The 17,450-nt window shown below is 43.8% G+C and overlaps 1 protein-coding gene across 1 annotated transcript in view; it reads left to right on the plus strand.

Annotated features, from left to right (window-relative positions):
* LOC101411838 (sterol 26-hydroxylase, mitochondrial-like) overlaps positions 1-12,979 on the plus strand; it is a 24,014-nt gene extending 11,035 nt beyond the window's left edge. Inside the window, exons 2-9 of the mRNA XM_004467725.4 lie at positions 7,743-7,933; positions 10,303-10,502; positions 10,609-10,806; positions 10,977-11,149; positions 11,759-11,925; positions 12,106-12,187; positions 12,269-12,481; positions 12,616-12,979. Coding sequence (XP_004467782.1) covers positions 7,743-7,933; positions 10,303-10,502; positions 10,609-10,806; positions 10,977-11,149; positions 11,759-11,925; positions 12,106-12,187; positions 12,269-12,481; positions 12,616-12,735 — 1,344 coding nt within the window. The 3' untranslated portion in view covers positions 12,736-12,979. The remainder of the gene's footprint in view (positions 1-7,742; positions 7,934-10,302; positions 10,503-10,608; positions 10,807-10,976; positions 11,150-11,758; positions 11,926-12,105; positions 12,188-12,268; positions 12,482-12,615) is intronic.
* Positions 12,980-17,450: the final 4,471 nt, after the last annotated feature.

The raw sequence follows: 17,450 nt of genomic DNA on the forward strand, positions 1-17,450 counted from the left end.
AACCCCAACTCTGTCCTTTGCCATGCCTTTTATCTGTGATTCCTCACCCACCAAGGGGTGCAGACTCAATGCCCTAATGATGTGGCACAATTAAAGCCCTAATCATAACTTAATCACACCCAGAAAGAGACCAGATTACAAATAATCCAATATCTATTTCTGGAATTCATAACCATATCAAACTGCTACAGGGGGACATTACTACTTTTACAAAATCTGTGCAAATATCAGTTGAAATTGTATACATTGTGATATAAACAACATGCCTTTATTTGTGAGAATAACCTGTTTTCCACATGTATTTACTATTTGCATTTATTGTTTTTTCAATTTCCTGTTGATGCCCTTGGATCTACTTTTCTAAGAATTTTTTTTGTATTTTCCATATAGATTTCAGTTCCCTCTTTTTATAAGGAGGATATTGATTCTTTGACGTACCGAGTGAAAATATATTTCTGGATTGATATTTTTATAACATTATGTCATCAAATCAGGCTTTTCATTATGCTTTTTCACTTTGGGGATCCTGCCTACCAAGTCCTCTCCCAGCCTGCTTGCTGCTGCCAGGGGAAAATACATCCTAGTTCCTGCAGAAAGGCAGTCTCCACCAGTTAGTTCTTCTGAGAGCAAAGAAACCAATGAACAAACACCCCTTAAAGCCCTGGTTGGGAGCTGTGTGATGGGGTATAATGGGGGCCAGAGCTGGGTGTCTCTGGGGTCCTCTCTGGTTCCTCTCTGAGCATGGCAAGGAAGATTTGATCTGGTCCTCTTTCTCTTTGATCTGCATAAGAGGATACCTTGGACTCAAGGAAGGACCAACTCAGGGAGAACATCCCTCAGTGCCTTTCCCATCTCTCTTTTCCATGGGATGATCAACAACAGGTTGTTATGGAGGTTCTGTGCTTTTAAAATTCACAAGTTTTAACCACACAAGTGGAACATGAACACCTTCTTGCAAAACCTTAACAATATAAGAGAAGCAAAGATTTCCCTTCATAGTCCGTCCATTCCCTACCCCACCCCTCTGTAATGCCTGTTTCCTATGAGTCCTTCTCTCCACCACTTCTCTCTCCATCTGGCTGGTAGTCTTTGTATTGTCCGTAACCTTTTTTTCTCCACTTGATTGGCAACTGAGAAATATGTGTCAAGTGTCTAGAATGTGCCTAGCAGCATGTCGCGTGAAGCACGATGTAATGAAGAATCTTTACATTCTGGTTCCTGCCCTCAAGGAACTTTGAATGTCTAGTCCAAGAGACAAGACATATGCATGAAATAATTAGAGAACAGTTTAGAAACCTATGCAATCGAATACTCAACCGCGTGGCTCACATAGCAGGATGTAAATGCTACAAGGGCTGGCCTGGCCTGTTGTGTTCACTGCAACTGATGTGTGCCTTTGGTCTTAAATGAGTGTCTTCATAAAAAGCATGTGGTTGGATCATGTTTTTAAAAATCCATTCTGCTAATCTGTGCCTTTTTTTTTTTCATTCAAAGTATTTATTGATAAGGGAAGACTTACTTCAAACATTTTGCCATTTGTTTTTCGTAATTCTTATTTCTTTTCTGTCCTGAATTTCCTCCATTGCTGCTTTCTTTTGTATATCATTGATCTTTTATAATGAAACAGATTAAGGTCATTCTCATTTACTTTTCCATATATATTTTAGGTGTATATTTTTGGCTACCATGGGGTTTACATTGACCATCATTAATGTTGAAAAATCTGGTTTGAATTGATACCAACTTAACTTCAGTAAGATTCACAATCTCTGCACCTATACACCTCTTCCACCTTTATTTTGTTCTTGTCACAAAATGCATCTTTATTCTTAGTTGCCTCAAAACATAGAATTATGATTATTTTTATGCATTTCTATTTTAGATCATGTGAAAAATATAGAGTTACAAATCAAGAATACAATGATTAAGGCACTTATATTTACCCATATAGTTACCTTTTCTGTGGAACTTATTTCTTCATGTGACTTCAAGTTACTTTCTAGTGTCCTTTCCTTTTCTTCTGAAGGACTCCTTTTAGTATTTCTTGTAGGACAGGTCTAGTGCTAACAAACTCACTCATCTTTTGTTTCTCTGAGAATGGCTTGAATTCATCATTTTGAAGGACCGTTTTGCCAAATAAGAAATTCTTGGTTGACAATTTTCCTTTTCATAATTTTACATATACCAACCCACTGCTTTCTGGTATCCATGGTTTCTGATGAGAAATAGGCCCTTAATCTTATTGAGGACGCTTGATTGTGACTGTGAGTCCATTTACTTTTGCTGTCTTTAGCATTTTCTTTGTCTCTGTCTTTCAACAATTTGACCATAAAGTGTTTTGGTATGGCTGTCTTTCAGAGTATCCTATTTAGAGTTCATTGAGCTTCTTGGATATGTATATTCATGTCTCTCATATATTGGTATGCTGGATGAAGTCCCACATGTCCCTTAGGCTCTGTTCACTTTTTCCCATTCTTTTTCACCCCTGGTCTTTAACCTGAATAGTCCCAATTGTCCTGTCTTTAAGTTTGGTGATTCTTTCTTTTTCCTGTTCAAATTTGCTGTTGAACCCCTTTAGTGAATTTTAAATTTCACCTTCTGTTGCTTCAGTTTGTTCCTTGGAATGGGGCATCTCTTCCTATCTCTTTAAACATCTTGTGATTTTTTTTTTTGTCGGAGTCTGGACATTTTATTATTTTGATGTGCTAAGTGTGCAGACTGTTTTTTCTCCCTTCTCCAGGGTTTGCTGGTTTTTTGTTTTTGGGCTGTCAAACACTGTAATATAATTTGTCTCTGTTTTGAAGCTGTCCTTCAATGCCCAGTTTATGCTGAACCTATAGATCAACTCTCAGTGAATAGTTAGGTTCACCTCTAGTTTTTCAGAGCATGTGCCCTGCCCTATGTATGCTTAGTAGCTTTCATATATTCCCCAATTTGTCTAGTCCTTCCTCCCCATCCCATCTCCCCCCCCCCCCCCCAAACTCTCTTTAACTTCTCTTCTCAGGCCCCAGGTTCTGTCTTTTATGTCTCTACCACAAATATTTCCCTCTGGCAGCTGTGATTTGCTATGTACTGTGGTGCTTCTCTGCTCTGCTTTTCTGACTGCTTCTTCAATCTGCTTGCTTTCTGGGTAAGGCAAAACTAATGATGGCCTTGAGTCAGGCTTTCATGGAGTTAGTATGGGTAGACATACAACACACTAAATGGGAGCTGCACTTGGAATGCACACCTCCCACACTGTAAATGTGGGCCTGTGTCACCATTTCTGCTGTGCTAAACTGGGGCATCGTGCCAGGGTCAGTGAAAGTACCCAGCAGCTTCCTTAGCATTTTCAGGGTTTCTTTTTCCTGTTTCTGCATTCACTTGGGTATTAACCCTTGAGTGCCTTCAAGACTTCTGAGAACATTGGTTCTGATCAGTGAGATTTGTTGTTTCTGGGGGTTGGGGTGCCATTTACCCAGAACATCTTACTTTGCCATCTTGCTGATGTCACTTTTCTCCTTTTCATGTTTTTAAAATTCATCCATGCTGTAACATAAATCAGTACTTCGTTGCTTTTTATGGCTGAATAATATTCCACTGTGTGGATATACCACATTTTGTTTATCCATTCACCAGTTGATGGACATTTGAGTTGTTTATACTTTGGAGCTTAATTCATTTTTTGCATTTTCAAGGCACACACACCTCAGAACTGAGCTTCCAAAATTTATTTGGGTTCACAACCCTTTGGCAATCTGAAAACTATCATTTTCTTTCCAGTAATAATGAGTTTATGCACAACATGTTACACAAGATTTCAACTCATCCTCCTTCATTCCCAGCTTCTCCGCACACCCTAGGTTATGATCCTTTCCTTAGATTCAGGTTCATGCAGTCCAAGCATTATATTTACAATTCGAGTAATGACCACCAGAGGCATCTTGAGTTATTAACCATTAACTTTGGGTTAGCCACAGTGTACCATTGGGATCAACTGCAGTCTAAGTTCCTTTTTTAACTGATGGGAAATTGTCAAGTTCACGCATACAAGACAAGGTTAAACCAAGATTTGACTGCTAACAATACAATGAGACACTTTCAGTTTACATACTTATTATTATTCCCCTAGACAGTGAAAGAAGAATAAGCCAAAGGTGCCAGGTCCCCATGATCCTTGTCCCACATGCTGAAAGTTGACACCTAACAGCAGGATCCAGGTAACTATGCTTTTGCTGAAGAGCCACTTCTAGACTCAAGTGCAGCAGTTTTACATTCTGCAGCTCAGTTCTGATGGGGATGGGCAGAGAGCCCCACAACTCATCAGAACCCAGTAGGCTATGAGAAACTGTCTTACGATAGCCTCCTATGGGAGCTAGTGGCTTCTTACAAGTCATCTATTCTTTTCTGCTCCACAAGAATCACAGGATGTTCCACTATCTTACAAGCTGTGGTTGAAGCCACTGTCTGTGTGGATATGTACAAGATCACCAGGGCACCATGGTGGAGCCATTCTTCTACAATTTTACTCTTGGCCTTTTCCCATCTCCAACTAAGAATTTTCAGGAACAAAGGCCACCCCCTCAGATATCTGTTAGAGTCTTGTACCAAATCCATTCTGTTTGTCAAGGCAATATCAAACAAGAGGACTGTGACTGATGCCCAGTAGGCTAATCAGTCTACTTGGAGGATAGACCTCAGCCAGGTTCCATGTTTGCACTGCAGTGGGGGTTATTGACAACCACACATACCTGCCTCGACCTGCCTGCAAGAAGTCGTGGGCAATATGATTGTCTATTACCACCCCTGTTGAAGAGTATAGAACAAGCTGTGATGAAGCATACTAAAGAGGCCAAGAATAACAAAATAACACCAAAGGGACCACATCATTGTCCAGAAACTTAATCTTGTTCTGTCTTCTTTAGTGGTGGCTGAGCCTTTCTGAATCCAGTGACTGTTGTGAGGTATTTGAGTTCTTAGATTCTGCTCTCAATTTGGCAGTGGTCAAGTTGAGGGTGGTAGCAGAAGTCTGGGTTAAATTGGCCATATCCACCTTAGACAAGCATTGAGAGAGATTAATGGTCCTTCTCTGTCCCTCTCCTTTCTGAGCTTGACTCCTGATATTCCAGACGCAAAAATTGCTCTGTTTCTTCCTCAGCCACGTGTTAGTTTCTCAGTGTCCACTAGTGCCCAGTAACGAGATAGTAATTTTCTCTCAAAAGGAGTGCATTGCATGGTAGTTTCAGCCAAGCGCCATGTCCAAAATGCCGTTTTACCCACAGTCTGCATCAGTGTCAATCACTGACACTTGAGATGCTAATGGCTCATTAAGACTGACATTCACTAGGGAAAGGGCAATCTGTGAGATACTTTTCTTAAGCACTTCTACCTCCACTGCTTCTTTAATCAATAAGTAATCCTCCCTTTCCACCCCTCCCTTTCCCTGGCATGCTGAACAGGCCAAACTGGTGGAACTGGTGGGTTCCAAGTTGGTTTCACAGCTTGGGAGGAACTGTTAGTGGGGAGGCCAGGGATGCTCTCAGCCTCCCAGGCACAGAACAGCCGCCACAGTAAAGAATTTTGCAGCCACAAAAGTGCCTTGGTTGAGAAACCCTGGGGTGTTGTTATATTTATGCATATATTTTAAATGGCATATGTTTTTAAAGGACTTAAGTTTGTTTCCAGTTTATAGGACAGAGTTAGTGTCCTCAAGGATCAGTGGAGTAAGTGGTTGAGAGCATAACCTTAGCCAGGTGGTCTGAGTTTGAAACTTGACTCTGCCAGTTACTGACAAAGTGACCTTGGGCAGCCACTCTGGGCCTCAGTGTCCTCATTTGTAAAATTGTGGTAGTGTGAAACTACCTAACTCAACTGTTGTGAGGATTGAATGAGCTAATATAAGAGCTTGGAGTGGTATTTGCCACCATTATCATTGATGTCTTAAATGGATTTTGAGGTCCAAACTGGAAACAATTCAGTCTTATGTTAGGATAATTTTCCTATGGAGTTTAACAGAAAGAATAGTCCTCTAATGAAGTATTTTTAAAAATGGAAACTTTAGGGAAAATAAATAAAATTCTGTTATGGGAAAATAAATATGCCTGGGGCCCACTTATAAAAGAGTATATACGTTAATTCAGAATTTCACCTAGGCTCCTTTTGTCCTCTGGAATTACCGGATGAATGGTGGGTTGACTTATTTCAGAAAACAGTAAACTTTTCCCCTTTAGGTTTAAAAATTGAAGAGGTAAAATTTTCGCATAGTTCAAAAATAAAAATAATATAACAAGATATAAATTAAGCAGTCTTACTGACATCATTCCCTCTACCACACTATTCTATAGGTAACTAGTTTTATCAGTTTCAGATGTATCCACACAATGTTTAGTTAAAAAGCAAATACAAATACCATGTTTAATTTTGCCCTACTTTTTACACAAAAATATCACGCTTTTTTTTTTTTTATTTATTTAATTCCCCTCCCCTCCCCCGGTTGTCTGTTTTCTGTGTCTTTTTGCTGCGTCTTGTTTCTTTGTCCGCTTCTGTTGTCGTCAGCGGCACGAGAAGTGTGGGTGGCGCCATTCCTCGGCAGGCTGCTCCCTCCTTCGCGCTGGGCGGCTCTCCTTATGGGTGCACTCCTTGCGCGTGGGGCTCCCCTACGCGGGGGACACCCCTGTGTGGCAGGGCACTCCTTGCGCGCATCAGCACTGCGCATGGGCCAGCTCCACACGGGTCAAGGAGGCCCGGGGCTTGAACCGCGGGCCTCCCATGCGGTAGACGGACGCCCTAACCACTGGGCCAAAGTCCGTTTCCCTATCACACTTTTTTAACAGTCTATTTTGGACATCCTTCCATATCTATATATTGGGAACTTCTTCATCCCTTTTTAGGGCGATATATCATTCTAGTATGGGTATGTGACATACTTTGTTTATAAAATTCATTTATAATTTTTAAATACTAACGAATTGTTCTTTTTTAGGGTTGTGCCGTTTTAGATCCAAACCAGAAGATTATAAATATACCTATTGACTTACAAGAATTACCTTAGTTTGACTTTGTTTATAAAATTCATTTATAATTTTTAAATACTAATGAATTGTTCTTTTTTAGGGTTGTGCCATTTTAGATCCAAACCAGAAGATTATAAATATACCTATTGACTTACAAGAATTACCTTAGTTTGCAGATCACAAAAATCATGGTATGATGAAAATCATACCACATTGCCTACTTATCACATTGGAGCCTACTTTCTCATTCAGCTTCTTGTTTTCCCTGGAGTTTCTAATTGGGTTTCATACTTTTGTTGGTGAGATGAGACATTTTTCTTGATTGCATTTATAGAAGGCTGCAGTCTGCGGTCTGGAGTAGATTTAGATGCTAAGAGGTGGAAGGGGTCATAGACAGTCTCCCATATTTCTCTGAGGCCCTCATTTTCCCTAAAACCCTGAACCCAAACATCTGCACCTTAGCATACCTCAATTTGCTATGTTTTCCCAAAATCTCACTTTTCTAAGGGCATCAGTTCCTCTAGTCCCATCAGATACTCATTGTCCTCAGTATTCTAACTCCTTCTGTTTATTTTTTCAGTGTTCTCCCACTGGGAGAACTCCAGTCCAGTGCCAACCTCCTATAGAATGTACTTTTTTTCCAGTCCATGTTTTGTGACGTGGCCATCAGACCTCCCTACATCATACTTGCTCTCTCCAAGGGCTTGCCTGGCTGGGCCCCACTTATTCAGCTTTGGTTGAACCCCACAGATGCTGAACAAGGCCAAGTATGGGCCAATATGGATATCCTACCTAGGGCCTTACATCCATGTGAGCTTGGCCAGTGCCCAGCTCCTGGAGCAAGTGATGCGGCAAGAAGACAAGTACCCAATGCGGAACGATATGGTGGAATGGAAGGCGCACCGGGACCAGCGGGGCCTGGCCTATGGGCCCTTCACCATGTGAGCTGGGACCTGACCTTCAGGGGCAGGAGCAGGACAGTGGGCACTGGGTGGTCAGTTGGTCAATGGGCAGGAGGGAATCTCCCTGCATCCTGTGGGCCTGATACTTTGAAAGCAGAGGTTGAGATGGGCTGAAGCCCAGGCACCATTCATTGGCTCTTCCTTTAACAGGCCATGTGGCTTAGGACAAGTGAGTCATTTTCCCTTCCTGGAACTTGTGTTTTTCATCTGTGACAGTAAAGCATATCTGTTTATAGTTGAAAAACCATCATCACCATTTTAGCTAAAAGGGTTTAATTTAATAATGTTCCTAATTATACATTCGCTTTGTTTTGTCATCATTACAGGACACCATTCCCAATGCCACAGATTGAAATTGGGGTATTCCTCATTTCTTTTTGCTGTACTCTAACAGCAGAGCTCAAAAACAATGGGCAGCTTTTTCCCCTAGTTACTTGACATTTATGCTTTAGTCACTTCTAAGGGGCTAAAGGGGATCGGGTGACAGTCACAGCAGTGACCATGATAATAAGTATGTACTTGTGACATATCAGGTCTCCAGGGATGCTTTTTATATGTATTATTTCATTTCATCTTCACAAAAAGCACACAAAGTAGATAATATTATTTTCCCAATTTACAGATGTAGAAACTGAAGCCTGGAGAACTTTACATCACCCATGCTTCATTCTCCCAGTGCATATTTTTTTTCTTGGATCTTTCATAGGTAGACACCTTCAAAACTAAAACAATTTTTCACCCTTTGTATTCAAGCTTCAGGAGAACAGTTAAAAATGTCTTTTCTTTAAGGCCTCTTTATGATGACGTCTGACTCTCAGGTCAAGATTTGGGCCCCAGGTGGCCTTCCATCAAACCACATCTGTACTTGGTGGCTCTGATTTAGAATTGGAGCTGACCATGAAGTACAAGCTTTAGTCACCTATTTATATTTTTAATTTTCTAAATATAATATATCACATGTATATATTTAAAAAGCTATTCTAACCCATGACAAAATTTAAAGAAAGTTTACTGTACATATTTATAAAATCTCATTTTATGAAGCGTTTTTCTATATACAAAATACTTTTAACAACCACAAAAATGATTTCATTTAAATTCTGCAAATATGATTCCTACTGTTGGGAGAGATTCATTCTTGGAGAATTACTGACAGCCCAAAGTTCCAAGACAATTGTCTATTGTAATTTTCATTTCCTCTTCAGCAGCACTTTCCATTGATCCTTTTGCAGTTTCAGCCAACCATAACAAATGCAGAGCACCCAGCATTCGACATTCAATTTCATAAATTATTTTTAAAATGTGATTATTGACGTAAAACTTTTCTATGGTTTTCTTTTAAAATACTTTATTGGGAAACTAACCAGTGCTCCTTGTAAACATACAAATAAAGGAAAAATTAGGCATCCCTCTCCTCACTCAGCCCATCCTCCTCAGTAGCCCATCTAGGAGTTAGGTGTATAGAGTTAGCAACGTATTTAGTCATGTACAGATACACATATATTTACGGAGGGTTTCCCATCTATCTGTTTTATATTAAAATTCAATCACACTATATTTCTACACTTTACTGCAACCAGCTTTAAAAATAAGGGCTTAGACTCAGCTTGCTTAGGAAAGGTAACAGGTTGGGGGACAGCTAGGGGCGCCCTCGGAATGCTAAGCCGCTGGAAAGGAAGCCTGTTCCCCCCCAGGAGCATCCCTGCCTAACCAGGGAGGGGGCCCAACCGTCTCCTGGGTGCAGGGGCAGGAGGGCCTGGGCAGCAGCTGGTGGGCCCTCCTGTGCCCTTGAGCCACTGCAAACGAGGGCATGGAGATCCAGGACCTGAGCACCCAGGAAGTGAGCCTTTTTTCCTCTATCTCCTCACTGCAGGGCTGGAACCACCCAGACACCCTCATCTCCCATGGAGAGGATTCCGGAGTTGTATAATTCTCAGAAACACAGTCCACATTGATTAAGTGTTCATCATGTCCAGGCAGTGATCTGAGCATTTAATCACCTGGATGATCATACACGTCAGGGCCCTAGAAATCCCTGTGTTAGAGATGGGGAAGCTGGGTCCCGGGAGGGTCTGTCACCGAAGGTCACTCACCAAGAATTCCCGACTTGTGATTTGACCTCTGCAGTCTGATTCCAGAAGCCCACTTTAACCCCTTGGTGGTGCAGCAGTGTGATTCTGTAGGTTTGTGATTCTAAGAGTCCATCATTCAAATTTTGGTGATTGCATAATCCTAAATTCTAGGAATCTGATTTTTGTAGCCCCCCATAGAGATCTAAGGGTGAGATGAGCCATTGAATTCAGCACATCATATGCTTACACTCAGTCTTCTTCTCCATTGCCCTGCAGGGAGGGGCATGACTGGTACAGGCTGCGTCACGCTCTGAACCAGCGGTTGCTGAAACCAGCAGAGGCCGCGCTGTATGCAGACGCACTGAATGAGGTGGCCGACGACTTTCTGGCTCGATTGGACCAGCTGCGGGCACAGAGCATCTCGGGGGACCAGGTGCCCGACATGGCTCAGTTCCTCTACCAAGTGGCCTTGGAAGGTACCCCCACTGGGGAGGAGGGCTGGGGTGGGAATGGGATTCCCTGTGCCTGGCCGCCTCCTGTTATGACCTGGGTGCATGGCCCCCAACCCTCTGCCCTGACCAGCTATTTGCTACGTCCTGTTTGAGAAACGTGTCGGCTGCTTGGAGGAGTCCATCCCTGAGGACACTGCGGCCTTCATCAGATCTGTGGAGGGCATGTTCTGGAACTCGGTCTATGTGACCTTCCTCCCTAAGTGGACCCGGCCCCTGCTGCCCTTCTGGAGGCGATACCTGGATGGCTGGGACACCATCTTCTCCTTTGGTGAGGCATCCCAGACCAGAGCCAGGAAGGGAAGCTGGGCCCCAGGATCCCAGGGTGCAGTCTCTCCCAGGGCCTTCTCCCACGTGCTTCCAGCTGCCAGGGTGGCTCTTGGTCCATGCAGGTCGTGAGTTAAACCTGGTTCTCTCCACCCTCCATTGTCCCCCTTGTAGGGAAGAAGCTGATTGATGAGAAAGTCCAGCAGGTCGAGGCCCAGCTGCAGGCGGGGGAGCCAGCTGGAGTCCAGGTGTCTGGCTACCTGCACTTCCTGCTGACCAGCGGACAGCTCAGTCTTCGGGAGGCCATGGGCAGTGTGCCTGAGCTGCTCATGGCTGGAGTGGATACGGTGCGTGAGGAGGCCAGAGAGGGTCCTGAGGGGCTCCCAGCTCCGGTCCTGAACCGTTTCCCCATTAGCCCCTACTGTTCCTGACCTTCGTGCCTTCAGGTGCCTGCTTCTCTGTCCGTGACATGGACACAGAGCTGGATGGAAAGCAGACGGGTCTTTTGGGCCAGCTGAGGCAGGACGGTCCTTTCATGAGGGGGAGTCCACCGCCTCTTCACTCTCTCCTCTCTCTGATGGCTGCGAAGTTCCATCTCACATCCAATGCAGTTCCCTCTTGCTGAAGTTTAAGCCCACTTCTCATTTTATCCTCTGGAGAGTCAGAGAGCTGTCCACAAGCTCCTTTCCTGGGGGCCCCCAGTCTTTGGTCATGTTGGCTTGCCTTTGTTGCCCCCTCCGCCTGATGGTAAAGCATGGACCTTGTGACACTGATACTCGTGCTGCTTAGCTCAGAGGTCTCCATGGACCCATGGCTTTTCCTGTCATGCTGGTGGCACATGGTTTATCGCCTTGTGCACCACCCACTCACAGCCCCTCCCATTTCCCAGCTGGCCTCGTTGGTAGAAATCCCCTCACTTCATCTCCCCTCACTTCATCTCCCGCTCTTCCTCCCAGACTTCCAACACACTGACGTGGGCGCTGTACCACCTGTCCAGGAGCCCGGAGGTGCAGGCGGCCCTGCACGAGGAGGTGGTGGGGGTGGTGCCCGCCGGGCAGGTGCCCCAGCACAAGGACTTTGCCCAGATGCCCCTGCTCAAGGCTGTGCTGAAGGAGACCCTGCGGTAGGATGCTGGCCCCGGAGGGCGGCGAGACATCAGCGATGGGAGCGGGAAGTGGGGGCTGGTGTGCTGGGGTAGGGATGGTTGAACCTGGAAGAGGGGATCTGATAGGTGGGGTAGGTGGAGCGGGCACCTGCCCTCCTGGGATGTCAAGACAGACCCTGAACTCCCTTCCCCCCGCAGCCTCTATCCCGTTGTCCCCACAAACTCGCGGGTCATCATGGAAAAGGAAATTGAAGTGGGTGGCTTCCGGTTCCCCAAGAACGTGAGTGTGGTGGAGAGACCGGTCCCCCCACCCCACCTTAGGTTGGCCTCAGCTCACGTGCTGCCCATTCCTCCTCTGCAGACCCAGTTTGTGTTTTGCCACTATGTGATCTCCCGGGACCCCAGCACCTTCCCTGAGCCTGAGAGCTTCCAGCCCAGCCGCTGGCTGAGGAAGAGCCAGCCTGGTGCCATCGGGGTCCAACACCCGTTTGGCTCCTTGCCCTTTGGTTACGGGGTCCGGGCCTGCCTGGGCCGCAGGATTGCGGAGCTGGAGATGCAGCTGCTGCTGGCAAGGGTGAGGGGGAGAGGCTGGAGGGGAGCGTGGGCCAGGGAGGCTGAAGCAGTTGGAGGTCGTGGGGAGGTGTGTGCAGAGGGGGCATTGGGGGAGGGCACAGACTCTCATCACCCCGTGTGCCTCTCACTCCCCAGCTGATTCAGAGGTACCAGGTGGTTCTGGCCCCTGAGATGGGGGAGCTGCACAGCTTGGCCCGCATCGTGCTGGTGCCCCACAAGAAAGTGGGCCTGCGCTTCCTGCAGAGACAGTGCTGAGCTGGGCCCCTGCCTTCCTGGGCTTGTGCCAGATGTCCCCGCCCTGGTTCTGCCACAGCTGTGTCTCCGGTGAGTTGGGGAGGAGGAGGCTGCCTCTGCAGGGTAGGAGGAGCTTCGCACATCTCCCGTGGAACCTGGGGTTTGCCTCTTTTGTCTGTGTTGAGCATCTGCCTTTGAGATGAAAGGCCCTGCCCTGTCAGCATTGCTACCTTGGCAACATACAGAATAAAGTGACTGTCATTGATTCGAGGGGACTTTTGTCATTCTTTGTGGCATCCCTGCACCTGAACTCCTTTCTTGTTTAGGCAATGCAGTCCCCCCACTTAGGAACCATGGTGGGAAGCAGAGCCACCTCCCTCCATGTAAACTGAGATGGTCCACTGCTTCCCCGGGATACACAGAGAGGTCTTAGCTTCACTTGGTGTTGGCTACGGTTCAGCGGGGTGGAAAGTTCAACACAATTCTCCTTCCCTAGAGGGACACTGTATCAGTCAGATTTCAGTTGTAAGGGATAGAAACCACCCTCTTAGCACCAGAAGGAGCTCACCTAAAGGAAAGGGGTGTTGTAAACAATGCTGGAAGGATGACTAGAGCACCACCAGGGCCATGACCATCCTGGAGAACCCATGTTGGCCTTAATTGGTAGGATAAGAAGTTGGGGACATACTTGGCTCCAGATCTCCATGTCCTCCCATCCATGCTGGTGAGAAAAAAAAAAGAGAAAAGGAAAAAATACACCTCCGTCCTGCCTCTCCTGTTCCTGTTGCCAAGAGCACTGCATTGGAGCTCTGCTAGGGCCTCCTGCCTGCTCCTGACCACAGAAGCTCCCCTACCATACAAATCCATGCCTGTCCGTGTCATGTCATGCCTGTCTTCCTAACTTTAAAGGAATCTGAGAATTTTAGTTTTTAGCTTTCTGGCCTCTGTAGGAGAGGATGGCAAATAGAAGGACAGCTAGTTGGCTTTGAACCCCAATGCTCTCTATCACAAGCTGAAAATTCTATGAAATCCAGCCACCTTTATTGTCCATTCCTCCTGAGACATGGGAAAATAAAGAGAAAACATAAACAATTCGACAAATGTTGTTAAAGGAACTAGTTGATCATTTGGAGGCAAAATATACTTAGAACCCACCTCCATGGTCGTTGCTCACCTCATTTGCCAAAAGTAGGAATTAGATAATTCTAAGGAGGTCATATGGCTAAATATACTTTCTCTATAACCCTGCATCATGGGTGGTCTTGGTAGGCAGGACACCCAAAGTGAAAAAACACAATGAAAAGATGGATGACATAAGGTTATAAAAGCATCAACCCAGGAGCATATTTTCACTTAGTATGTCAGAAGGTTGATATACCCTTATATAAAGCAGGAGTTGAAAACCATGTGAAAAATAGAAAAAACTCTTAAAAATAGACCTAAGTGTGACACACGAAATTAAAAAAACACTAAATGCAAATAGTCAGGGTTTGCAAGAAGATGACAGATTAGAGAAACACAGGACTCACTTGACTCCCAAAAAAATTAGCTAGAAGTCAGACAGAAAGTGTAAAAATGTTTTAGGGCCTAAGACACCAGGGGAAATCTGAACACCACCAGAAGAGAGAAGGAAAAAGAGAAAAACAACTCAAAAGACAGGAAAAGTATGGGAGTAAAGGCTGCAGCTGTAGCGGCTGGCACCCTTCCCCCCACTCTCAGGGCACAGAGCTTTGTGTCCTCTGGCTTCTGGCAGGAGGCTATGGAGAGAGGTGCTGCAGAGGTCCCCTTTCTCAGGAAAGATGAGATGGAAGGGTACGGCTTTTGTCCAGCTTTTGCTCAAAAAATTTGGTCTGCTGTGTCCCATGAGCCCTCCCAAGCTAGATGGGGCCGTACAATTTTTTGCCTGGAAACTGGCAAGAGATCCTACTCACTCAAACCTCCGCCCAACTGAATGGAACTGGTTGTTGAGGACACCAGGGGGAATAGAATTATTTCCTACCTAGGAAAAAGAGGACTGCCAGCAAAGGTAGAACAGCTTCAGAGAAAGTTTAATTTGTAAGGCTCCAAATAGCCCTGAGGCAGGATCTTCTGTCACATTGTTCTGGTCAGGTTACATTGAACACATTCTGACCAGGGTTTGAGCTGAGAAGTCTGGCAAAGAGTTCTAACTACTGAGAGACCAAGGAAGTACATGCAAGCAAAAGAAAAGTAAATAAATAAAAGAGGATTTTTCGGGCCTTTACAGCTTCCTTCCCCAAACCCTTGCAAACTGGTCTGCAACTCATTACTGGGTCCATGGCCTCAATTTCCACAACTAAACAGGACAATTCTAAAGAGCTAGAAAAGGTAGAACAAAGAATCAAAGAACAGTAGTAACACACAACCTCCTGCCATTAAATCCCTACACAAGAAAGAAAGTGAACATCAAAGTAAATTCACCATCATAATCAGATGTCTAGACATTAGCACCTAATTATAAACCATACTAAGAATATGGAAGAAATGGCCCCAGAAAAGGAATGTCTCAAAGCCCCAGATGGGACACAGGATTTGAGACAACTAATCAATGAGATACATACAAATCTCCAAAATCAAATCAGTGAGTTGAAAGGCAATATGAATAAAGAGATAAAGGGCATTAAAAAGACACTGAGTGAGTACAAAAAAGAATTTGAAAACCTGAATAGAAAAATAACAGTGCTAATGGGAATGAAAGACACAATAGGTGAGATTAAAAACACATTAGAGGCATACAATGGCAGGCTTAAAATGATAGAAGGAAAAAAAAGTGATGCAGAAGACAGAACAGCAGAAATTGTAGAGAGAAAACAGAGAAAGAAAAGAATGGAAAAACTTGAGCAGGGGCTCAGGGTATTGAATGATAACATGAAGTGCTACAACGTTTTTGTCATTGGAGTTCCAGAAGGATAAGAAAATGGAAAAAGGGCAGGAACAGTATTTGAAGATATAATGGCTGAAAATTTCCCACTCTCGTGAAAGAAATGAACTAACATATCCAAAAAGTACCATGGACTTCATTCAGAATAAATCCAAATAGACCTACTCCAAGACATGTAAAACTCAGAATGTCAAATCAATGGAAATTTTGAAAACAGCAAGGGAGAAGCAAACCATTACATACGAGGGATGCCCAGTAAGACTTAGTGCAGATTTCTTACCAGAAAGCATGGAGGCAAGAAGAGAGTAGTATAATGTAATTAGGATGCTGAAAGAGAACGATTGCCAGCTGAGAATACTTTATCTGGCAAAATTGTCCTCCAAATATGAAGGTGAGCTTAAAATATGCACAAATAAGCAGAAACTTAAAGAGTTCATAAAAAATAATCCACCTTGCAGGGTGTATGAAAGGGAGACTTACAGCCCAAAAGAAAAAGACAGGAGAGAAGCTTGCCGAAGACTGTAGAAGACAACAGTAGCAGAAAGGATAACCAAAAGAGTAAAAAGACAGATGAAAATGAGATGTGACATTTGAAAGCCAAAGAATTAAATAAAATGATGGAAGTAAATAATGCAGTTATAGTGATATTACTGAATGTGAATGGATTAAACTCCCCAATTAAAAGATATAAGCTGAAAGAATGTATAAAGAAACATGAATCATCTGTGTGCTGCCTACAAGACACTCACTCAGGGATACAAATCAACTGACAGTGAAAGGGTGGAAAACTATATCCTATGCAAATAGTAAGCAAAAATAGCAGGGTAGCTATGCTAATATCAGGGAAAATAGACTTTAAATGCAAAAAAAGTTATGAGATAAAGGAGATCATTATATATTAATAAAATAGACAATCCATCAGGAAAGAGTAACAGTCATAAATACCTATGCAACTAACCAGGGTGGCCCAAAATACATGAGGCAAACTCTGGCAAAACTGAAGGGCGAAATAGCCAACTCTACAAGAATAGTTGGAGACTTGAACATGCCATTCATATCAATAGATAGAACTAGACAGAAGATCAACAAGGAAACAGAGATCTTGAACAATATGAAAAATGAACTAATCCTAACTGACATATACAGAAAGTTGCATCCCAAACCAGTGGGTTATCTATTTTCCCAAAGTGCTCATAGATCTTGGGTCAGATGTTAGGTTACAAGCAGGTCTCAATAAATATAAAAAGACTGAAATTCTAAAAGCCCCTACTCTGATGATAATGGAATGAAGCTGGAAACCAATAATAGGTGGGAAAAGGGAAATTTTGCAAATGTGTGGCAGCTCAACAAACACTCCTAAATAATCTGGATCAAAGAAGAAACTGTAAGAACAATCAGTAGATATCTTGAGATGAATGAAAATGAGAACACAACTTATAAAACTTGTGGGATACAGTGAAGGCTGTGCTGAGTGGGGAATTTTTAGCCTTAAATGTCTATATTAAGAAAGAAGAAAGAACTAAAATCAAAGATGTAGCTGAACACCTGGAGAAACTGGAAAAACAACAGCAAACCAATCCCAAAGCAAGCAGAAGGAAAGAAATAATAAAGATCAGAGCACAAATAAGTGAAATTGAGAACAGCCTAGACTAAGAAAGAAAAAAAGATAAAAGATGCAAATAAATAAAATCAGGAATGAAAGGGGAGACATTATAACTTAGCCCACAAAAATAAAAAGAATCATAAGAGGATATGATGAGAAACTGCATGCCAACGACTTCAACAACTACATGAAATGGACAAATTCCTAGAAATGCACAAGCAACATACACTGACT

Source organism: Dasypus novemcinctus, chromosome 7, assembly GCF_030445035.2.
Source record: "Dasypus novemcinctus isolate mDasNov1 chromosome 7, mDasNov1.1.hap2, whole genome shotgun sequence".
In the NCBI taxonomy this organism is placed as follows: domain Eukaryota; kingdom Metazoa; phylum Chordata; class Mammalia; order Cingulata; family Dasypodidae; genus Dasypus; species Dasypus novemcinctus.